At 36.7% G+C, this 25,484-nt stretch overlaps 1 protein-coding gene across 2 annotated transcripts; it reads right to left on the bottom strand.

Annotated features, from left to right (window-relative positions):
* Positions 1 to 122: 122 nt before the first annotated feature.
* Positions 123 to 25,484, bottom strand: lama3 (laminin, alpha 3). 2 transcript variants are annotated; one of them, XM_052123674.1, is made up of 38 exons: positions 25,055 to 25,484; positions 23,119 to 23,232; positions 22,549 to 22,667; positions 21,530 to 21,610; positions 21,242 to 21,339; positions 21,060 to 21,101; positions 19,361 to 19,512; positions 19,121 to 19,231; positions 18,882 to 18,993; positions 18,466 to 18,627; positions 18,096 to 18,292; positions 17,893 to 18,009; positions 16,393 to 16,547; positions 16,067 to 16,208; positions 15,806 to 15,905; positions 15,495 to 15,611; positions 15,205 to 15,375; positions 12,780 to 12,931; positions 12,479 to 12,673; positions 12,197 to 12,345; positions 11,782 to 11,944; positions 10,886 to 11,013; positions 10,668 to 10,806; positions 10,345 to 10,446; positions 10,081 to 10,229; positions 9,813 to 9,927; positions 9,571 to 9,711; positions 8,295 to 8,425; positions 8,079 to 8,204; positions 7,810 to 7,957; positions 5,220 to 5,329; positions 4,939 to 5,116; positions 4,701 to 4,850; positions 4,450 to 4,615; positions 4,214 to 4,344; positions 2,469 to 2,559; positions 1,582 to 1,698; positions 123 to 756 (listed from the first exon to the last, which is right to left on the bottom strand). In XM_052123674.1, the coding sequence occupies exons 1-38, from the start codon at positions 25,238 to 25,240 to the stop codon at positions 575 to 577; spliced, it is 5,139 nt and encodes a 1,712-aa protein (XP_051979634.1). In that variant the 5' UTR covers positions 25,241 to 25,484; the 3' UTR covers positions 123 to 574. The 2 variants fall into 2 exon arrangements, with proteins under 2 accessions (XP_051979634.1, XP_051979635.1); XM_052123675.1 differs by lacking the exons at positions 21,060 to 21,101; positions 21,242 to 21,339; positions 21,530 to 21,610; ... (1 more) ...; positions 23,119 to 23,232; positions 25,055 to 25,484 and having other exon boundaries at positions 19,369 to 19,472.

The raw sequence follows: 25,484 nt of genomic DNA, 5'->3' as shown, positions 1-25,484 counted from the left end.
ACTGGCCATAAATAAATGATGAATGTGCAGGCAGACAGTCTGGGTCTATATGCCTTGAACTTCTTGGTGTGGTGCATTTAAAAGCACAGATGTACCAGAAAAGACAAATTTGAGTATTTTGTTAAGCACAATTTAATTAAACAGCAAGCATTTTCTATTAAAATATAATACATACTTTGCTTTCATACATTTTCCATGCGTATTTATTCAACTTTATGAATGTGATAGTTGATGAAACATGCAAGTCATTATTTTCAAGAATGAGACTTACAATTATTTTATAATCACAGTAATGAAAATGTACCATGGTACCATGCTTTTTTTACACATACTGTAGTACCATGGTAATAACATGTTTTTTAGATCACAGTACATGAATATGGTAATAATTAGGACCTACTTTAGTAGCATGGTATAAAAGTACCATGGTATTACCATCTGATACTTTCACTTTACCAATGTACCGCTGCAGTACTTTGTTGTAAGGACTCAATTTTAACAGAAAAAAAAGTGATTTAAAAAAAAAATTTAAGTTAACAAGACAATCTCTTTTAGTCATATCTTTGAATTATATCTATGACATTTTTTCTACATGATATTCTGGAGTATTCCCGTTTTCTGCTGGGCATTCGGTGGTGTTTATGGGGCCGAACACACTAGTCGCATACTTCAATGAGAGAGGAGTCTTATTGAGACGCAAGTTCCTCAGGCAGCCCGCATAAGACGTCCTTACTTCGACTTCTTTGAGCAGCTTCTCTACAATGAGACGCAGAGATGTGAATGACTACAATTCTTGATGTTGCATTTTAAATTACTCAAAGATTTTCATGCAGGGAAATAGAGAACATGCATACAGTTTAGCATGGAATTTGTCCTAAGCTGGTTTAAGCTGGCCAGGCTGGGAGACCAGCTAGACCAAGATGGTGTTCAACTGGTAGTCCAGCTGGGCTTCCATCCCAAAACCCCTCTACAACTAGAAAACAGACCAGCCTGACTAGCAAACCAGCTTAGGATGGTTTAAGCTGGTCTAGCTGGTCTCCCAGCCTGGCCAAGATGGTGTTCAACTGGTAGTCCAGCTGGTCTTCCATCCCAAAACCCCTCTTCAACTAGAAAACAGACCAGTCTGACTAGCAAACCAGCTTAGGATGGTTTAAGCTGGTCTAGCTGGTCTAGCTGGTCTCCCAGCCTGGCCAAGATGGTGTTCAACTGGTAGTCCAGCTGGTCTTCCATCCCAAAACCCCTCTACAACTAGAAAACAGACCAGTCTGACTAGCAAACCAGCTTAGGATGGTTTAAGCTGGTCTAGCTGGTCTCCCAGCCTGGCCAAGATGGTGTTCAACTGGTAGTCCAGCTGGTCTTCCATCCCAAAACCCCTCTACAACTAGAAAACAGACCAGTCTGACTAGCAAACCAGCTTAGGATGGTTTAAGCTGGTCTAGCTGGTCTCCCAGCCTGGCCAAGATGGTGTTCAACTGGTAGTCCAGCTGGTCTTCCATCCCAAACCCCTCTACAACTAGAAAACAGACCAGTCTGACTAGCTGGTTTATAAACCAGCTTAGGATGGTTTAAGCCAGACTTTACCAGAAATGCCACCAATGTAGATAGTTTCACGAGCCGAAGGGTTGAGTCCAGTCAGTCGTTTGACTCGTGATGTTGCCTCATTCACTCTCAGCTCGATAGTTTTTCGCCGTGTGGACACTGAGGAATACAGATAACATTTAAAGAAATAGTTCACCCAAAAATAACAAAATCCCTCATAATTTACTCACCCTCATGCCAACCCAGATGTGTATGACCTTCTTCTGCTGAACACAAACAAATATTTTTTAGAAGAATATCTCAACTCTGTTGGTCCATACAATGCAAGTGAATGTTGTCCAGAACTTTTAAGCTCCAAAAAGCACACAAAGGCAACATAAAAGTAATCCATATGACTCCAGTGGTTAAATCCATGTCTTCAGAAGCAATATGACAAGTGTGGGTGAGAAACAGATCAATATCAAATAAGTCCTTTATTACTATAAATCTCCACTTTCACATACTTCATCTTTTGTTTTTGGCAATTCACATTCTGCATGCATATCGCCAACTACTGGGCGGGGAGGAGAATTTACAGTAAAAAGGTCTTCAGTATTGATCTGTGTCTCACCCACCTATCTTAGAGCTTCTGAAGACATGGAGTTAATCACTGGAGTCTTATGATGTTATTTTATGCTGCCTTTATGTGCTTTTTTGAGCTTAAAAGTTCTTGCATTGTGAGGACCTACAGAGCTGAGATATTCTTCTAAAAATCTTTGATTGTGTTCAGCAGAAATAAATGTAGTAAATAATGAGAGAATTTTCATTTATGGGTGAACTTTCCCTTTAAAATGAATTCAGTTGAACCATATTTCTTAAAATAAATCCCCATTTCATAATTTGATCTTCAGAAGTGATTGAGAAGACTTAGAAAAGCAGTAATGTAGTACCTGTTACATAGTTAAATGCAGCACAGAGAGGTTGGATTGGCGTCACTGCAGTTCTGTAGTGACGTTGTCCATCGTACACTTTTACCACCACCTAAAAAGCATATATATAGCATCATATAATACAACGTGCAGAATTACTAAAAAATTGTTTTAAGTACCTCCAATATTTCCTAAAATGTTTTTTATAATAATAATAATAATAATAATAATGTGTATATCTTTGAATAAAATAATATTCTTACCCCATATAGAGCGCAGCAGTCTTGTTCTGGAAGTAAATGTTCCCTTAATTTTTTCCATAGGCAAATATATATATATATTTTTGTAACTTTTATTTTGTATTTTCTCCACTTTTCTCCCCAATTTGTAATGCCCAAATTCCTAAAGCACTCTAAGTACTCATGGTGGCGTAGTGACTTGCCTCAATCCGGGTGGGGGACGACAAATCTCAGTTGCATCCGCCATCCGGTCTGAGACTGTCAATCCATGCATCTTATCACGTGGCTTGTTGAGCGTGTTTTCGTGGAGACATAGCGCACGTGGAGACTTCACGCTATTCTCCGTAGCATTCCGTGCACAACTTACCACGTGCCCCACCGAGAGCAAGAACCACATTATAGCGATCACGAGGAGGTTACCCCATATGACTCTACCCACCCTAGCAACTGGGCACATTTGGTTGCTTAGGAAACCTGACTGGAGTCACTCAGCATTCCCTGGATTTTAACTTGCGACTTCAGGTGTGGTAGTCAGAGTCAATACTCGCTGAGCTACCCAGGTCCCAGAGGCGAACATACATTTTCAACAATAACTTGTAAACAATAAAAGATATATCTACCATGAAATCCAATGTTGTTAATCAATGGTATATATATATACACTCACCTAGAACTTTATTAGGAACAGTATGGTCCTAAAAATAGTTCCCAATATGGTCTTCTGCTGTCATAGCCCATTCACCTCAAGGTTCGATGTGTTTGCATTCTTAGATGCTATTCTGCACACTACAAATGTACAGAGTGGTTATCTGAGTTACTGTAGCCTTTCTGTCAGCTCAAACCTGTCTGGCCATTCTCCGTAGACATCTCTCATCAACAATGTGTTTCTGTCCAAAGAACTGCCACTGACTGTATGTTTTTTGTTTTTGGCACCATTCTGAGTAAACTCTAGAGACTATAGTGTCTGTTGTGCATGAAAATCCAAGATCAGCAGTTATACCAGTCAAACCAGCCTGTCTGGCACCAACAATCATGCCACCAATTTTTCCTATTGTGATGGTTGATGTGAACATTAACTGAAGCTCCTGACCCATATTTGCATGATTTTATGCAGTGCATTGCTGCCACATGATTGGCTGATTAGATAATCAAATGAATATGTAGGTGTACAGGTGTTCCTAATAAAGTTCTAGGTGAGTGTATATATATATATATATAATTTAATTGTTTTTCATTTGTTTTCGTAATTGCAGTTCATTCCCCCATTGCACACGTTAAGAAGACAGTCTTGCTTTACCATTGTCTTTTTGTTTGATTTTTAAATCCTTTTTAGCTTTAAATCAAAGTTTGTAATGTTGTGATTCACTTCGGAGCTGGCTGGTTTGGTTCATGGCTTAGAATGCTTTAATGAAGGATTTTATGAAATGCCTATGGAAAAACTGAATGGGAAAAATACTTCCGGAATCCAGACGGCTGAAAAAATGGGCCAGCACTGTTGCGCTCTATTTCACACAAGCACTCACTCACCTTTCCACTCTTGAGAAACACTGTGAGGGTTTGTCCATGGTGGTTTCTTTTGTGGAAGAGAAGGCCGGTCAGTTTCCTGGGACGAAACTCAAAAGCCAGGTTGAAGGTAGAACCGGAGATAAGAAAGTTTTCTGCCACAAACAACAGATACATTTAATTATATATTTGACTATTGCTACATCTACATACAAAGAGAACTCCAGAATGAACACTTATGAACACATTAAAAGCCAAACCTAAGACCACATGTGCACCATCTCCAGCAAAGTATGCCCCCTTCTCACTCATCCCTTTAAAACAGTGAGTGGCACCATGATTGACAGCTGGTTCCGCAAGGAGAACATTGGAAAACTTCAGGTCACGAATGCATCCAATGATGCTCTTCTGAAGGGTGGCTTTTCCCTGAGAAAATAGCCTCTTCAATGAAACAGTGTTACACAAGATTGCAGTTAACTTGGACTAAAATAAGATTGACATGAAGTCATACTTGAGTTTTATTAGCCATGTGAAGTTGTCCATATCCCACATAAACAGGAGATCGAAGATCGTGGGTGAACCCTTTCGAGAGTCGTCCATTGGGTATTCGAAGATCATCCACAGCTAAGAGAAATGCTCGTTTCTTCACAATGAACTTGATCTGTACACACAACATTTGGCTTTTTTTTGGCATCATTTGGCCCAGTTACAAATACACACCACATTAGCTGTCTAAGTTTGCTACATACATTGTGCCAATTGCCGTTATTGATCTTCTGAGAGGAGGTAATATTGTCTGACCCAACACTGAGTGTGACTTTTCCATCAACTAGGTACAAGACCACAAGAGGGACACCCTGTTTTCTTATGATATGGAGTAGAAGTCCATTAGATGATTTGGTCTGGACATCCAGGGAGAACTGGGGCCTGTGGCACAAAGATGGTCTCATTGCTTTATGAAATTATCTGAAATCTAAACCCTATTAAATGTGCTCAAGTATTCAAAAACAAAAAGCTATACATTAATTACCTGTTATTGAGTTCCTCTGAATCTATTGAAAACTGCAACTGGCTGTTGGTACCAAGGTGGTGGGTGTGTTTCAGGAATTTTGGATATCTGCATCCTTGTTTAGAATTTCCCTTTTAAAAACAACAAAATGTAGACAAAATAAGTTAAAACAGAGCTTGCAAAGTAATCAAGTTTGGTTGTTTTAATTAATTTGATTAATATTGTCACACCACATCCACACTTATCAGCGTTGGTTCGAAAAATCTAATGGAGAGCAATTTCGAAAAGCTCACCTTCGATGGAGGAAAACGCCATTCTAGTTCTAGTATCTATGAAATGTAGACTAAAATTAATAAAAAAAAGTAATCAGTGTTCACAGTTTGAGGAATTGTTTTAGTTTATTTGGTTAATATTGTCACTTCATTAAGGCCACATCCATATTAATCCATTTCCTTAAAAAAATTATATTTCAAATTTTCCAATGGTATCGTTTTCTAAACACTTTGTTTTCGGTGGAGGAAAATGCCTTTCTAGTACTAGTGTCTATGAAATGTAGACATTATAAATTTAAATTAAGTTTAAAGCAACCAGTGTGGTCGCAGTTTGGTAATTCTTTCAATAATTTGGTTTATATTGTTGCTCCATATCCACACTAATTAATTTTCATTTGAAATCTCTGTTTTCAATTTCCCAATGGTATCGTTTTCGATAATGGAAAAGGTAAAGTATGCGGGAATGGAGAGCGCTTTGAAACGCACTATTTTCAGTGGAGGAAAATGCTCTTATAGTTCTAGTATCTACGATATGTAGATGAAAATTATATCAAATATAGTTTAAAGATATCAGTGTGGTCCCACTTTGATACATTTTTTTATTTATTCTGTAAATATTGACGCTTCATTTAGGCCACATCCATAATAATCATTTTTGGTGAAGTTTTTAGTATTGGACAGGGTAAAACTCTGTTTCAAATTTCCCTACGGTATCGTTTTTGGTACTGGACAAAGTAAAACTCTGTTTCAAATTTCCCTACGGTATCGTTTTTGGTACTGGACAAAGTAAAACTCTGTTTCAAATTTCCCTATGATATCGTTTTTGGTACTGGACAAAGTAAAACTCTGTTTCAAATTTCCCTACGGTATCGTTTTTGGTACTGGACAAAGTAAAACTCTGTTTCAAATTTCCCAATGATATCGTTTTTGGTACTGGACAAAGTAAAACTCTGTTTCAAATTTCCCAATGATATCGTTTTTGATACTGGTCAAAGTAAAACTCTGTTTCAAATTTCCCAATGATATCGTTTTTGATACTGGACAAAGTAAAACTCTGTTTCAAATTTCCCAATGATATCGTTTTTGATACTGGTCAAAGTAAAACTCTGTTTCAAATTTCCCAATGATATCGTTTTTGGTACTGGACAAAGTAAAACTGTTTAAAATTTTCCAACGGTATCGTTTTTGGTACTGGACAAAGTAAAACTCTGTTTCAAATTTCCCAATGATATCGTTTTTGGTCCTGGACAAAGTAAAACTGTTTAAAATTTTCCTACGGTATCGTTTTTGGTACTGGACAAAGTAAAACTCTGTTTCAAATTTCCCTGTGGTATTGTATTTGGTACTGGACAAAGTAAAACTCTGTTTCAAATTTCCCTACGGTATCGTTTTTGGTACTGGACAAAGTAAAACTCTGTTTCAAATTTCCCAATGATATCGTTTTTGGTACTGGACAAAGTATTTCAGTGTTAAATTAATTTGATAATTTATTCAGTTAATATTGTCAATTCATTAACTCTTTCCCCGCCAAACACAGAATTTTCCGTGTTTTATGAAAAAACGCTTCCCCGCCAAACACAGAATTTTCCGGGTTTCCGTGTTTTAGGTGTTAACGGTAAGGAAGACCCCTACGCATGTTTTGAAAGAGTACGCAACTCTTTGATCAAAGAAACAGACTGCGATCGTCTCAAACATGAAGAAGTGGAGTATTGAGAAGCTCAAAATATCAGACATAAACATGCCTTTTTCTCAGCTTTTTGTCTGAAATGTTGTTTTTTGACAAAACCTACCTCTGTTCAAGTCACAATAAAAAAAGAACAAATTTTTTTTTTGCCTAAAAGCAGAGGCTCAGATCTTTATTGTGATATATAGCATCTTCATATATTCATGGAAGAAAATATTCTGCGGGCCATTAAAGTTTAGTGAAAATCATCAAAAACCCTGGCGGTGGCTGGCAACTTTTTTTTTTTAAAACGCTGGCGGGGAAAGAGTTAATGCCACAAAGACACAAAATCTATTTTCTTTGAAAAGACTGTTTTCAATTTTCTTACCTCATCATTTTCTGTAATGGATGCGGACTATGGAACTAAAATTTTTTTGGATGCATAAATGTAGCAAAATAATGCAATTTCAAACGAAATGTTTTTGGTGTGGACATGGCCTAAAGTTCCACAATGTATTTCGGAGCCTCTATCGACATCTGTGGTTGAAACCTATGTTAGTGTTCATCATTTAAAGATATTTGTCAAACGCGCTATCCGTTTCTTTAGACATAAAGCCAATTTAAAGAACTTCGAGTACCTTTAATAAAGAGATTGACTACAGATATTCTTAAATACCAATTTTGAGTCAGAAGTAATTCCGGCATGTCTTGCGCTCTTCTTAGCGGTTTTCTGAGGAGGGCGCTCATCTTTGCAGAATCCCAAAGATACGTTTCCATTCTGGTTGAAGCTGCTCAAGTCTTCTGGGATGTATTGTTTCTGTAGACTGAAACAAAAGGTCAAACTAAATACTATATTTCTCTTTATGTTCTGATAATGCATTTCACTATGATGTCATTGCAACTAGACACATGCAAAGCCTTACACCAATAAGAATGAATTCAAACCTCCTTATGTAAACGTTCCTCAAACAGCCATCAAATTTCCCCAAAACAATTTCTTTTTCCATGCCTTTGGGTATGGTAGATATCTGTGGATCTCCCATGTTTGTGTTATCGACATTTAGCTGCATCCTGAGGAGTAATTTTCAACATAAAAGGGACAGTTCACCCCAAAATCGCTACAACTCTATTGAGGCACAAAGAAAGACGGTTTCTTCTTACCCTGAGCTGTTTTTGAATGCAGTCACGTAGTGCCATTTTCCAATTTCATATTGGTTTTTGGTTCTTAAATTATTGTTAGTGTCTCTCATATGGATAAAGCCATCAGATAAATACAACTCAAATTCATTTTCCTGCAAAGGAAAGCAAAAATGTATATGTTATTTATTTCTTCCATTTATATTGAAATGTGAAAGCTATCAATTGTGTGCACAACTTCACATCTTTAACACTCATAATAACAAAAGTTACAGTTAAAATCGAAAAGGGTTTTAGAGCCTGATGCATTGAAGAACCTATTTAGGTTCCCAAAGGTGTTTATAGTATGCACAGTGTTGTTTAAAAAATATATATTTTTAAGGAAAATAAAGAAAGAAAGAACGTCATGTCCAAACCACACCAGCTTAAAGGAATAGTTCACCCAAAACAATTTGATTCTCTCATCATTTACTCACCCTCATGCCATCCCAGATGTGTATGACTTATTTCTCCAGCTGAACACAAACAAATAAAATGTATAGAATATCTCAGCTCTGTAGGTCCATTCAATGCAAGTGATGGTGGCTACAACTTTGAACCTCCAGAAAGCATATAAAGGCAGCACAAAAGTAATCCATGCATATATGAGTGAGAAACAGATAGATTTTTAAGTCATTTTTACTATAAATTCCCCTCCCTTTCCAGTTGGTGGCGATATGCATGAAGAATGTGACTCGCCAAAAACACAAAATAGAAGAATGTGGAAGTGAAAGTGAAATTGGAGATTTGTAGTAAAAAAAAAAAAAAAAAAAGGGCTTAAATATTTATCTTTTTCTCACCCACACCTATCATATCGCTACTGAAGGTATAGATTTAACCACTGGAGTCTTATGGATTACTTTTACGCTGCCTTTATGTGCTTTTTGAGTTTCAAAGTTCTGGCCACCATTCACTTGCATTGTAAGGACCTACAGAGTGGAAATATTCGTCTAAAAAACTTTGCTTGTCTTCAGCAGAAGAAAGTCATACACATCTGGGATGAACTATTTTTTAAACAAATCATCAATGCTTTTTGACATGCCGAGTTCTCCTAGGACAGTAATTTCAGTGATTAGGTGCCGCAAAGAACCATAGAAGAACCTTTATTTTGAAGAGGCCAGTTTCAGGTCAGTTATATTCACACACGCTTCAAAACATTTGAGAGTTTAGACAACAACAAAAACAGTAAAAATAGAAATATGGATGTTTTTGTTTTTTCTACATCATGGCAGACCAGATGTATTGTGCATTGCACACTAACCATTCCACCGGTGTGTAATAAGACGCCTGTGGGAGAGAATGACTTGAATCCAAGTGAAACCATTGTTCCTTTCTCCGTATCCTCAACAATAGGTGGCACAGACAGAAAACTCTCACGTTTAAAAGTAGCTTCTCTCACTCCCTAAAAACAAAGAGCCAACCAGACACTATAAAACCAGAAAAGATGGAATGTTTTACACATCATACACCATAAAAAAAAAAATTATATATATATTTTCTTACCAGTAAGGGATTTGGACAACCTGAGACAATTCCAACTTCCTCTGTAAAAACTACAGTGATATCTACCTGGACACTGTTTACACATCCTCTCAATGATGGAAGAATAATATTATATCTGGAGGCAAAAAAGTGGGTTTAAAAATAATAATGTGAATCTCCTGAAACATTGTATGTGCTTAATTGTAATGAAAATGATGTCACATTATCTCAATGGTCCTAAAAACAGGCTCAATTTTTTTTAATAATAAAAAAAGAGAATCAAAAATACTTTTCTCTGACTTCACCAGGAACACCCCCGATGTAGGCCTCTTCAAAGAACCCTTTGACATTTCCGAGATAAATGTTGACCCCGGAGTCTGTGGCCTGTACTTTTATGTCTTTATTATTCAGAGTTATTCTGATCTGGATGAAGTTGGTCTAAAGAGAGGAATTAAAATGTGGAATTTATTCAATACGATTGTCAGCAAGAGCCAATATCTGCACACTGGAGATTCATAAAATGGCGAGATTTAATGAAACAAAACATACTTACAAAAAAGACTTTTTCTTTGGTCTTTTCAAAAATTATTTTGTCATTTGTTGCCCCCTTCAAAACAATATAGCCTCCTTCCATTTCAACAAAGTAGTAGGACGTCTGAAAAAAATTACAAATAATTTTAATAATTGTAATAAATTAAAAATAATGAAAAAAAAAAATATTACATTATTTTTTACATTTAAAATATATGAAATAATTATATCTGTAATCAATTATATCTATATAAGTATGTGTAATATTTGTATCCTGTAGAAGCCTTAACTATCAAAGTTTGGTACTGAAAATCAATCATTAGTATCCTAGAATCGACTGTTTACCTCATTTCCCATGTGAAAAAGCACCGCGTCCATTTGATGACTCTGAACATAGAACTTAATAATTGAGTTTTTTCTTAATACTTCGACCTTCACATAACCTGTGCCATCAAAATAATACCCTGAGGTGCGGACTTTGCCCCTAGAAAGGGAATATGGGAACAAAAACTCAAACCAGAGATCAGGACCTCAACTGTAAAGTGGAAATGTATTGCGATTACCTTAGACATATGTTGTTTTTGGTGATGTTAACAGCACGTTGAAAGTTGAACAAGCCAAGGATATGATCATTTAGTGTCGAAAACTCAATACAGCCCTTGTATCCAGGGTACCGAAGCTCTTCTGGTGGCTGATTGGGCAAATTCAAAACACACAGGATGAAAAGTATAATTTTGTCCTAAGATATAAAGATATATATTTGTGATGAAATTCTGCCCTCCACCAAGACTTACACCCTTTCTACACCGGACGTGGGTGGCGTGTTGTGTCGCGTCAAAAGCAATAGAACCCCATTATAATCAATGATGCTGTCTACATTGGAAGCGTCTGTTGTGGCTTGTCCGTCACGCCAATATTAAACGAGTGTCCCGTTCCATTTTGTGCTGCAGTTTAGAACATTCGTGTTGACGTGTCCAGTGTAGACAGCCTCAAGCTATTGCGTTGCGTTGCATCGCATCGCGTCAACGGACGCACCTGGTGTAGAAAGGGTGTCAGGCTATGTCCAAACTAATCCTCTAACATCATTGTTTTCCAAAGTATGCGTTTCTAGAGAGAGTTTTCAAAAGTCTAAATTTTTGGTGGAGGAAAACGGCATTCCAGTGTGGATGATAGGCTAAGCGTAAATGTAGCGAAATCAATGCATTTTCAAAAGAATGCTTATTAGTATGGACGTAGTTTTAAGCCACGGTCACACCAATTCATTTTCGTTCAACAACTCAGTTTTCAGTTTGCTAACGTCATTGTTTACCGAAGTATGCGGTAATGGAGAGCGTTTTCGAAAGTCTCCATTTTTGGGGGTGGGAAATACAGCATTTCGGTGTGGATGAGAGGTTGCGTTTTCAAAAGAAAGCATATTAGTGTGGACCTTAGGCAATGAACATGTGCTTTTTGTAATTACCGTAAAATCGCTTGGGTATCCACCCACAAATAAAGCAACTTCGTTGGAATCCAGATCAAGTAATCCAACCGTGGTTTGAGGCAGACTAGGTATGGTGTTTATAACTTTGGGTTCAGATGAAGTGAAAGTCTTTGTGAAAAAAACCACTGCATCTTGATAAACTCTGATTTGGAAGCAAAGGGAATAAAAAAAGAGCAATCTGAACAATATTTCTTGAACCAGCCAAAAATGATTAGCTGGTCAACAAGCCAAACAAGCTTAAACCTACGATGACCAGTAAAACATCTTATGCTGGTTTAAACTGGTGTTTTTTGACAGCTGAAATATGCATAATCAACTCCCAAAATGGTGTTAAGAAATGCAAATGCATTTAACCCTAAATACTGCTGAGAAGACAATGACACATGGTGATTACCTGCGGAAATCCACTCTATCCATGAAAGCTTTGTCATTCTTGGACTTGGTAATCTCACTGGTCTCTATCTCATAAATAATGCCACCTAGTTTGTAGACACAAAACAGCACTCCATTCCTCACAACCAGGCCAATGTAATCCTTGACTGTCTGTTGGACAACAAGAAAACTACTTATTAGAGATTCCCTGCAGCCTTCATAGCAACACTACTACCTCAACAAGAAAAGTACTTGAACTAATAGCATCGCAATTTGTAGCAATGACACTACCAACACTCCTCACATGCTTATTTCCAAGGTAAAGGACAAACAGGTTTTCGCCTTCTTGTTGGCGCCTACGTCTTCCATCACCTCGAGATGGAACTTCTGGTTGGTGCAACGTAAGATTAATGGCAGTGAAGGCTCGAAAGTCTTCCAGGTCTTTAGGAGGCCGAAGTTCAATGTGAGCATCGCCAGAAAAGAAGATAGGCCCCCTGATCTAGGAACGTAAGTGAGAAGATAGATGGTGGAAAGATATAACAACAGAGTGACTAATATCTAGAACCAGTTGGAGAAACAACTCCTCTGCTCCCGTGAGCACTCACTCTGTTGGCCATGTCTCTTGCACTTTCGATCAAGTCTTTGATTCTTCTGATACTGCTGGACGTGTTGGCTTGACTAGGCAGGTGCTCACTTTGGTTCTCTATGTCTTGAAGTTTATTAATCAGTGAAGGGAAAGACTGATCCAATTCTGCTACTGTGAAGAAACAGTATCGTTTCATAGACAAGAGTGAGCATATAATGATGTTCCTTATGAATAAAGATCTCAGTTAACATTTATACATTTTAAATCATCAGATTATTTTCTGCTTTTGACGTCAAATCATAACTGGCTTGTGCAAAACACTTGGATCGGATAAGCTGGTAAGAACAGTGGGAAAGCTATTTACAAACCATGCAAAATCGGTGTAATGGACATTATGCTTAAACTGTTTATGAACTTACCGTTTGAGGTATTTAGGCTTTTAAAGTATAATCGGTGTAAGACCACGCATGTAAACACGCTCATTTAATTTAGTTTTTCATAACAATTTCCAGGTTGCAAAAGAATATGGTAAACGTTGTGAAAATACGCTAAATTCAAAAATATCAGCGCTATTAGCTTGCCGCACTTAACGTAGCACAATTGGTAATTTTTCGTCAAAGGAAAGTGGGTGGTTAACAGAATTTTATTGAAAAGAGATGATTGCGTACATTTTCTAAAGATCTTGACGGTCGTAATTTCCCTCACGAAAATCGAGTGTTCATGACAAATTTGCTGCAAACGTGCCGCTAATTCGCCACTGATCATTTGCACATGCAAATGAGCTAACTTGCAGCAAATTGTCCATTGTTGCCAAAGGTTTGCCGGAGGTTCACCGCTACCGGCGAAGAGCTACAAACTTCTGGCATACATTTGTGGCGAAAGCTCATTTGCATGCGAAAATAACGAGAGGCATCTTGGCGAGTAATTTCGATTTTTTGAAAGGGTTGACAAATGATATGGAAAAGCGTTACATTTAAATATATTACATATGCAGATTCACCATTTTAACCCTTGTGCATCCTTGTGGACATTTTTGGCTTTTTCAGTTTTGTTTTTTTGATAACTTTGTCTGTGTTAATGCTGACTGCATAAAATTTTCCACAGGTGTGAATTTTTATTGGAATTTTAATATTTCACCCTATTTTCTTTAAAAAAATATTTTTTGCACTAGTTACACAAAATACTCCCTCTTAGCGTCGTTTTGGACAAAAATGGCACATTGAAACCCATTAAAACTGCGATTTTTAATCCCAGTGCCATTTAACTATAAAATTATGCAATCTTGTTTAACATGCTTTCATTATGTTGGCAAGGCTTCAAAATTTACATTTTAAATATTTTTTACCAGATCGTGCCATTTTTTCAGGTTTGGCATATCATCGCTTTTGTTGCTGTTTTCTGCTGTTTTTGGCTTATGCATATTATAGAGCCAATTAGATACATTATGAATATATAATTGTGTGAGTGTGTTGGTATGGATTTCAGAGTGTGGTTTGTATGTGTCTGAGGCTCTAATAATAAAAATAAAAAAAATTCTGTTTAGCATTTATTAAATTGAAAATAATTATAATTATTATATTTTTTATAAAAAACATCAGTGGCATTATGTAAACAAACCGGCGTTTAAAGTGTTAAAATTCTGAAAATAAATGAATGTTTGGTAATTATGATTAGAGCTGATGCTGGTTAAACTATAAGTCAGTGAAAGTAGAAAAAAACATTATTCTATAATATTTTTATGACACTTTTTTGACATGGCCATTTTTGTCCATTATGGACCTGAGTGGTAGCTTTTTTTTAAATCTGATACTGCATAAAAAATATGAAAGCATCAAAATGAATGTTGTTGTTAATCATTGACATATCCGAGGCTCTAATAATCAAAGAAAATAAATTCTGCTTAGCATCTATTAAATTGAAAATAATTACTATTTTTCATTTTTTCCTAAAAAAACAACAGTGACATTATGTAAACAAACCAGCGTTTAAAGGGTTAAAATTCTAAAAATGAATGAATGTTTGGTCATTATGATTAGAGCTGATGCTGGTTAAAAAAATTATGTCAGTGAAAGTGGATAAAAATATAAATCTATAATATTTTTATGACAGTTTTTGGACATGGACATTTTTGTCCATAATGAACCTATGTGTAACTTTTTTTAATTGATGCACAAGGGTTAAAAAGACAATTACCTGATTTGCATAATTCCTGTTTTGAATCGGGTGCTAAAACAATCCACAAGCTCACACAAGGCATGCTTGACACTATCAGCAGACATAATTACTACGTGTGTTTATTTGACAGTGAGACATCTTTAAATGACTTCTCAACAATCTCTAGGATTGTGTGTAGAATTATGTTTATTAGCAACCGAGAAACAACTCAAAGTTCTGTATCAGAAAGCAAGTTAAAACTCATTTAGGATTGAATTGGGGAGACTCACGTGTTTTGTTCACATCATCAATAATGTTGTTCAGGTTTGATTCATGAGATGGAATTCTGGTTTTGTTCAGTTCTTCACTGATGTTCTGTATTCTGGCTATCACATCACTGGTTGTGGTGTTAACATTGAAAGCATCTTCCTTGGTTTGGTCGATTAGGATACCAATATCATCTACATAAAATAAGTCATTCATTTAGTTTTTTTTAATAATGTGAATTTGACCTATCTGAAGTTTCATTTTCCTTGCTCTTTCTTGACACATTTCAGCCTTACAAAATAGTGCTTCTCACCCCTTTTAATGTTGTTCAATTTCCTCACCACATCTTGCATGGCTTGCCTCAGCTGGCTCTGTTTGTCTTCTGCCTGGTGGATCAGGTTTCTATAAGCTTCACTTTTCTGGGTGACATCTGTAGATGAGAGTATTGTTATGTAGCTGTTTACCTAGTGCAATATGACCAGACCAACCCAATTCATTTAAATGACCTGGATCATATTATTCTTGGCTTATAAGTAGATTTTATTTGGTTGATGTAATTGCTATATAATCTGGAAGCAATTTATGGTTTGCAGTAAGAATAATGAATGGGTATGAAATGATGACCTTGTAGGATTTTCTCTGCCTTCTTGGCATTAATCAGTAGTTTATTTGCTAGCTCTTTAAGATTGTCGGCTTTCTTTAGCAGATCTTGTCCTTGCACATCCTGGGGTAAAAAAATAAAATAGAACAAAGGTTGTTTCAAGAAAAGGTTGGGGTTTATGGGTAAACCAATTACAAACTACACTTTAAATACATGGATGATACATGGATACATTGGATAAACTTAGCTGATTGCTGGCTCTACATGTCTGTCAGCTGTTATACCTCAAGAACCTGGTCTGCCACCTTTTTGGCCCAGTTGGCTGCAGCTTCCGCCTCTCTGATTGCATTGGTGACATCAGTTAATGCTCTGATGGCTTCAATGGCTATCTGAACAGCGGATGAGTTGATAATGTTCAGGATGACCCTAAAAGATACGTGCGCTTTTATTAGCATGTTTTTTCTAAGGCTTTTGAAAAGGGCAATACAAATAAGAAACGGTTTCAGGATTGTTTAATGGAATCAAGGACCAGGTATCAAAAGGCTTTAACAAATACATATGCATGTGGTTTCAAGCTAGCTTGAAATTTGCAATAAACCCCTTGACATACATTTGAAAGTCCATAGCTAGATTCCAAAGTTCCTGGGCATGCTCTTCAGCTTTGCTGACAATTCGCTCCTTAGCGGTGGCCTTCGAAAGCAGGTTGAGTTTTGCATCTAGAGAGTTTTTTGCTCCATCAATCTGAGCAGCAAGATGACTCATATCCTGACAGAGGATGAAAGGTAAGTTTCCAAAATTGTGAAATTTTTCCAAAAAGAGTTCACAAACTTTTTGACTAATGCATATCCATGACATTTCTATGTAACCCTAGGAGGACAGGGACAGAATTTTCAGAAATTTGATTTGCCCTCTTTGCCAATTTTCTTGCAATAAGTTCTGCGTTCCCTTGCAATTATTTTGGTTTACATATTTTATAGCACAAAACTTATTGTGATGGAGCACAAAACCTATTGTCACGGAACACAAAACGTATTGTGAGGGAATGAAAAATGTATTGCGATGGAACACAAAACTTATTGTGAGGACAGGTGAAACTATTGCGACTGAACACAATACACTTTGCAAGGGAATGCAAAACTTATTCTGAAGGAACACAACATTTATTGTGAGGACATGTGAAACTATTGCGATGGAACGCAAAACTTATTGCGAAGGAACACAACATTTATTGTGAGGACATGTGAAACTATTGCGATGGAACGCAAAACTTATTGCGAAGGAACACAACATTTATTGTGAGGACATGTGAAACTATTGCGATGGAACGTGAAACACTTTGCAAGGGAACGCAAAACTTATTGTGAGAGAAATAAAAACTTATTGTGAGGACAGGTGAAACTATTGCAACGGAATGCAAAACTTATTGCAAAGGAACACAAAATGTATTGTGAGGACAGGTGAAACTATTGCGACTGAACACAAAACACTTTGCAAGGGAATGCAAAACTTATTCTGAAGGAACAAAATTTATTGTGAGGACATGTGAAACTATTGCGATGGAATGCAAAACTTATTGCAAGAGAACTCAAAACTTATTGTGAGGACACGTGAAACTACTGCAATGGAATGCAAAACTTATTGCGAAGGAACACACCTTATTGTGAGGACACATAAAACTATTGCGTGGGAACGCAAAACACTTTGCAAAGAATCGCAAAACTTATTGCGAGAGAACTTATTGTGTGGGAACGCAAAACTTATTGTGAGGGAACGCAAAACGTATTTCAAGGGAAACAAAACTTATTCAGACGGAACGCAAACTATTGTGAGGGAATGCAGATCATTGTGAGGAAATTTAAATGACCTCCCTGTCCTCTTAGGGTTTCAGTATCTTTCTTGTAATTCGAGAAAAAAAAATACTTCAACTTAAGGGTAAATGAATCATTCAGAACAAAGTGTGAACTCCTTAAATACCAGTTAATTGAAAAGAACAGACTCAACTTTACTCACAAATTGTATATCACTATGACTTGTGAACAAACTTGTTCTTGTTGGAACCCTGTCCAAAAGAATGAACTGAAAAAAGAATGAATTCATGGTAATATTTCACCTTTGTCAAGTCCTCCATCATTTTCTGAAGATCCGATGTATCTTTCAATGTCCTTCTTATCATGTTCACATCAGCCATTATATTTCCTTGATCTTTCTCCAATACCTTTAAATGAGTCTGATAAAGTAACATTTAGATTAATGTGTTAGACTACAGCTGTACAAATAAATCTTATCTTATAGTAAAAGGATAATATCTATTACCAAAATATCTTCCAGTTGTTTCTCATTTTTGTTATTCACATCATTTGCCTCGTTCACGTCAAGCTCCGCATCTATAAGAGCCTCTTGTATATCTCGAATATCAGCAGCCTGTTCCATTAGTTTCTGTCTGATGCGATTAGTGGCAACCGAGGTGTGATTCAGAGGAACCATTAAGTCATTCATGATGAGGTTGAAAACTTCACAAGAGACAAAGCTTGTTAGTTGTGAGAACATATAGGAACTCAGTCACTACTAATTTAACCTAACGATGTTCAGCATATAGAAAATAGCAAAGATGTTCCAAACCATTATTACATTTGGTCCCCCCACAATTCTGAATATGTATGTTACATCCTTTAGCATGACCCACGTGTTTGTGCTTTTCTTAGCTCTTCAATTGCCAGTCCTCTCTGAGTATTGCAGTTCTGTCTTTGCATTTCCACTAGCATCCGACGGGCTTCTTTTAACATCCTGGTGGCCTCCTCAGTGTTCCCACCTGTGTGGTTTGATTGCTTCAACTGATCCAAGAACTCTGTACGGGTCAAAGGGGAAGAGTACTATTGGTAACTTTGGAAGTCAAGTTGGAGTCAGAGTGTCAACAACATTTGACATCAGATAATTAGATTATATATATACACAATACAAGACGTTAGACTATCAGCAGTCAATAATACTGTTTATCTGTCATTTTTGACCATCTAGAATTCCAGAAAGCTGTGTAATAATATTGTAAAGAGGCAGCGCTAAGTGACAAGGTTATAAAAATTCCAGTTGGATCCAGTTTACCTTGAATCTTTTGTAAGACGTTTACACTTTCAGAATGTAAGTTGCCCCCTCTTTGATATGTTTTCGTCAGAGTCTTCAGCAACTGAACTGCATTACTTGAAGTTTGAATTGCCTGTACAAGATTTCTTTGAAATTCCAGGTCAGTTCACAATGACACTGAATTTAATGTTGCAATCACTTCAACATGTTGCATTTTACAACCAACATAAAGATAAAGCACAATAAAATGTAACCAGTACCTTTTCATTGAGAACCATTAGGTCGTCTTCGACAATTTCAATATCTGATTCAAGCTCTGCAACCTTTGGTTTTAGTGTGTGGACAGATTCAGTGTACTTTTTGACCAAAACCTAAAGAAATGAAGCCCATTTTTTAAAGGATGTATGGAAAATGCTATTCTTAATGGTTAGATTTTGTTCTAAAGAGCTTTATACACTGAAAACGTATATATGTTGATGTTGTGAGGGCTTTTTAGGGACCTTTGTACCAGCAATGGCATCTTCAAGTTTTCTCAGTGTAGTAAGTGAAGCAGAATTCTGACTTAATGACTGTAGTTGAGTCTTCAGAGTGAGGAACTCTTTATCCACTGCTTCAAGATCATCCAGTAATGTAGTGACACAGATATCGCACTCTAACAGGAGAAAGATTAGAGTTAGCCAATCCTTTGAGGTCCAGTTTTACTAGATCTGTACTGTATTGATGCTTTCACAACATAGTTTACTGTACATTTAGGCACCAAATTATCATACAGACATGGAAGTTGGCTTAATTGACTCGGGGCAGTCAAAATCTAATGTAAAAACTTTAAAATCCAAATTTAATGGAATCTTTGATCTTGTCAAAGAGCACATACATACATAGTATAAACAGGGTTAGGGTATATATGTGTATGTATATATATATACACTGGCCACCAAAAGTTTGGAATAATTTACAGACTTTGCAGTTTCAGAAGGAAATTGGTACTTTAATTCACCAAAGTGACATTCAGCTGATCACAAAGTATAGTCAGGACATTTCTGATGTAAAAAACAGCACCATCACTATTTGAAAAAATATATTTTTGATAAAATCTTGACAGGCCCCATTCCAGCAGCCATCACTCCAACACCTTATCCTTGAGTAATCATGATAAATTGCTCATTTGGCACTAGAAAATCACTTTCCATTATAATCAAACACAGCTGAAAGCAATTTGGTTCATTAAATGAAGCTTAACGTTGTCTTTGTGTTTGTTTTTGAGTTGCCACAGTATACAATAGACTGGCATGTCTTAAGGTCATTATTGAGTAAAAAAATGGCAAAAAAAGAAACAGCTTTCTCTAGAAACTCATCAGTCAATCATGGAATGAAGGCTATACAATGCTTGAAATTGCCAAAAAACTGTAGATTTCTTTTATAGGTGTACACTACCGTCTTCAAAGATAAAGGACAACTGGCTCTAACAAGGATAGAAAGAGATGTGGAAGACCAGATTTTCAACTAAACAAGAGGATAAGTACATCAGAGTCTCTAGTTTGAGATAGACACCTCACATGTCCTCAGCTGACAGCTTCATTGAATTCTACCCGCTCAACACCAGTTTCATGTGCAAGAGTAAAGAGAAGACTCGGGGGTGCAGGCCTTATGAGAATAATGGCAAAGAAAAAGCCACTTTTGAAACAGATAAACAAAAAGAAAAGGTTAGAGTGGGCAAAGAAAGACAGACACTGGACAACAGATAATTGGAAAAGAGTGTTATGGATCTTAACCCCATTGAGCTTTTGTGGGATCAGCTAGACTGTAAGGTGCATGAGAAGTGCTCGATAAGGCAAGTGCTACAGGACGTGTGGGGTGAAATGTCACCCGAGTATATGGACAAACTGACAGCTAGAATGCCAAGGATCTGCAAAGCTAAGAAGTAGTTTAAGAAGTTCTAGAAAAAAAAATCAAAATGTAATAGTAATGTTTCATGTTATTTATGTCCTGACTAGACATTGTGATTCACTTTGGTGAATTAAGAAAAGTATTTGGTGAATAATTTCTTTCCATAAGAGCAAAATCTGTACATTATTCCAAACTTTTGTGTGTGTGTGTGTGTGTGTGTGTGTGTGTGTGTGTGTGTGTGTGTGTGTGTGTGTGTATATGTATGTATGTGTATATATGTTGTAAAATATATGGAGGATCGTGAGAGCAAACCTAAGCAGTCACCAGTGTCAGGCTCATCGGCCTCATAACAATCTAAAGGAAACATAGAAGAGTCATGATTTCACTGCAATAAAACTGTCATTTGTTATTGAAAGCACATTGAGCTGCTTGTCATAAATTAAAGATGCAATGGTATTATTATGTAAATAATGAAGGTACTTGAGCTTGCTTACCGCCTGTAAATTGGTCACATGCATAACCAAGGTCACAGTCACAGGGTTGACAGTTTCCTCTTTGTGCTAAAGGGTTGCCATAGTATCCAACCGAACACCTAAATGATGCACAAATTATATCTGTGAAAATGTCTATTTACTAAAATCAGACATGATCTGATATGAAAGCAAAAATAAAAAATGGCCCCTAATTATGTTCTACATGTATTTGTTGTTGTTTACCTAAAAAAAAAACACACTACTTTATTTTTGTACATTTGTACAAATACATATTCTAAAACCACACACCTTTCACATCGAACTCCAGAGTAACCAGCCTTGCACAGACATTCAAAATCATCCCCAACCTTCAAACATCCAAGAGCAAAACTGCACAAACAAAAAAGTGCTAAGTTTAGGGTTAGGCTTAGAGGTAAGGTTAACAGTGTAACTACAGATGTAATAAAATGCAGGTATTTTAAATGTAAGTTCAATGCAAAAACACATATGTACATAATTGTATCAAATTCTTAGGAACATAGTAGTTAACCTCATGCAACCCCACGCACACATGCGTGGATGTTGTATTTTGACTTCGCTATATGCAACACTTTAATTTAATTTAAACCAACAGATCTCAGCTCAGGAGACTCTGGGCTGTCAGTAAAGGGTTAAACTTACGACGAGTCATGTGACAGAACAACATGGCGCTGATCACAGCAGAGTTTGTCTTTGGGAGAAATGCCAACAAAACTACATCTGGTAAGAAACCTAATAAAGTTTTTACATTGAAACCTGGGAGTCAAAAGATTAGAGTATCTAGTTTCATCCGATATGTCATTTCTTACATTTGAGCGATTTATCGCGAAACGCCACGCTGCTAAACACAATGTAGACTATTGTGTACAATACCACAAGGTTTTCATTAGAAAATGTTTATCAGGTGCTACTAAAAAAGGGAAATGGAAAATACACACAGCAGTCAAGCTCGGGTCTCAAGAGAAATAAAGACACCTAATATAAATTTGGTCCAATAATTTAAATAAATAATAATTTACCCAACAGACTGAACGGAGGTTCTGCTATTCAGTTACTTTGCGAATATGCTCCCTAAAATGAAAATGGCTTAACGAACATACTAAATTATGACTTACTGAAAATATAAAAATGCAAAAAGGTTTCTTGGTCAGTGAGGTTTAGGATAAGGGGATACAAAATATAATTAGATCTGTATTAAAACAACTGAAATCAAAAGAAAGACACCACCATGATAGAAAAACAATGTGTGTGTGTGTCTGTGTGTGTGATGAGATGAGATGCCATCACACCTGTTATATGGGTCTGTAAAGGGGCATGGGCATATATGGCAGGTCCTCAAAGCGGCACTGCCATAGTAACCTTCCATACAGCGTTCACAGTGGTCACCTACAGTATTAAACTGGCAGTTCTGCAAAATAAAAAATTCTAGGTAGTCTATATAAAAACAATGTGACAAATGCAGAATGCATTTTAGAAAGCGGTCATGTGAGTTGATCATGGGAATGCAAGATAGCTTGAAGGGTGAGTACCTGCATTTAATCCTGTAGGCCTATAAAACAGCGATTAGCAGGTTAGACTATAGAAAATATAAACTAGAAAATAAACTAGAGTATTGCAATCTGTTTTGCTACAAGCATGGGAAGGGCTGTCATGAGTACATGCGTTTCATTTGATCTGAAATATTGTTTTCATCAATGAAGAGTCTAAGGATAAAATGTAGGCTAACGTATTTAACCTAACAGATTTAGGTATATTTCTGCAACATAAGATAGGGAATTTAAAAAAAAAAACAACATAAGATAACTATTTAAGATAACAATAATATAAAAAAAACAAAAAAAAAAACTAAAATATCATACCAAACATTTTCCTGTATGTTGGTCACATTCATTGGACAGCCCATTGCAGTTGCAAGGTAAACACTGTCCTTTATACGGTCCTCTTCTTTCTCTATAATAACCAGGATCACAACCCTGTAATGAAGCAAATGTGGTCGATAAGAACATCGATTGAGATATACACATGCACACACATACTGTATATTTTGGAATGCCCTATTATTAAGCAAAATCAATATAACAACGCTCATTTATCATCACATACTATCGTGAAGATGTAAATGGTCACTAAACTATTCAGAGAACGAATCTGAACAAATCGTTTTGGTGAACGGTTTAAAAAGACTTGGGGGATTAATTAATCAATCCCCACAACTATTTGAAAGCAGCGAAAAAAGATAAGTGAGGACTTACAGTTGTTTAAAGGTATCTGGAAACAAACTATTTCTGGCCAAAGAAGATAGTAGCGTGCGTGAAGCTTTTACTTGTTTCCAATAATCATGGTATGAATATTGGGGAGGTTGCACTTAATTGTTTTGATTATTGGTGGGGTTACCCCCCACCCCCCTGGAATCTACGCCCCTGCGTGAAGTTACCAAACATAAAAAAAGAAATCAACAATAAAAATTGTGTAAACAAACTTAAAAAACATGCAAGCATATTAATTATTCAAGCCCAATGCATGGGACAAAACAGAATTGAAAAGTTAAGTAAATGTACGTATATTATTTACCTGTGAAATTTACTCAAATGAGCTAATACTGTAAATATGACGTGGATTTGTACTTTAAGACTGATACATGATGACACATTGTAAAGATAACAAACAATCATGAGTAATATTTACTTATAGAGCATTGATTTTTACATGTTGGAATTTAAGTGCTTAAATAGAATTTACTTGATATTTCAAGATCACGCTTAAACTTTGTCAATGTAGAAAGTACTTAATCTTATCTGCTACATTTACTTAATCACAATAAATTAAATAAGTAACAAATGAAACAGGATTGCTCAGAATCATAAGAAAAAATCAGGTAGAGATGCCCCTTTAGGGAACTGTAGCTTTTTACAGTGCACTCAGTGTACGTGTTTATTGTGTATGAATTCCATTGCATTCATATTTGCAGATATACATGTTTGGACCCGTTGGGCTCGGGTCGATTAGTTTCTAAAAACATTGCATAATATTGGAATGTGTTTACTTAACACATGCCTGGAATATGTTGCACTATGTACATTATAAAAAATGTCTTTGTCAGGAAATAATGTGCTTCATGTGGTAACTGGTTTCATTCAAATCAAAATTATTATGTGGCATGATTACATTTGGATATAACAACAAAAGTCATTTTTATGGTCAGTTCAAGCAGAAATAATTAATTAATGTCACAATTGCATTTTATTGTATTTTTTTACTCTAAATGATAACTTAATATAAAAAGTTCCTTTTTGGGGTGGAGGGTTCTCCCTTTTTCTCCTCAATTTGGAATGCCCAATTCCCAATGTGCTCTAGGTCCTCGTGGTGGCGTATTGACTCGCCTCAATCCCGGTGGCAGAGGACAAATCTCAGTTGCCTCCGCGTCTGAGACCGCCAATCCGCGCATCTTATCACGTGGCTTATTGAGCATGTTACCGTGGAGACATAGTGCGTGTGGAGGCTTCACACTATTCTCCGCGGCATCCACGCACAATTCACCACTCACCCCACTGAGAGCGAGAACCACATTATAGTGTTAACCCAACGTGGGTTACAGTCCTCTACCCACCCTAGCAACAGGGCCAATTAGTTACTTAGGAAGCCTGACTGGAGTCACTCAGCACGCCCTGGATTCGAACTTGTGACTCCAGGTGTGGTAGTCAGCATCCTTCGTCGCTGAGCTACCAGGCCCCATAAAAAAAATGTCTTAAGTCTTCTAACTGCAAAAATGAAACATAATTCCAACAAGCTTCTCACCGTAATATCTGAGGATTCACAATACTTTCTGAAAATCTGCTGCTCCTGATTGTTGTGGTTTTCGACTTGGACATCAGTGTCCCTCCAGGACTTGTTTAGGGATCCAAGATCATCTGCAGATACCCAGAGATCCAGAGAGAACAGCACCAGAACTCCAATCCACAGCTTCCAGCTCTGATCCATCATCCTTTACAAACAACCAACATGAGCCTATGCCAAAATTTGCCTATGCCGACTTAAACTGCTATTGAAGGATTTCCCAAGAATAACATCTTAGCCATCTATAATGCGCCTGTCAAATTTTTATTTACTGCAGATCTAAATAAGGAAGACTTGAAGACTTCTAACTCCATGCACTCTCTGGCTTTCAACAACAATCTACAAGTTTGTGCAATCTTCACTCTTGGCAAAGTTCAAGAATCCCCTTTTC

The sequence above is a fragment of the Xyrauchen texanus genome, chromosome 50, assembly GCF_025860055.1.
Source record: "Xyrauchen texanus isolate HMW12.3.18 chromosome 50, RBS_HiC_50CHRs, whole genome shotgun sequence".
Classification (NCBI taxonomy): domain Eukaryota; kingdom Metazoa; phylum Chordata; class Actinopteri; order Cypriniformes; family Catostomidae; genus Xyrauchen; species Xyrauchen texanus.
This window is presented reverse-complemented; position numbering and strand designations above follow the sequence as displayed.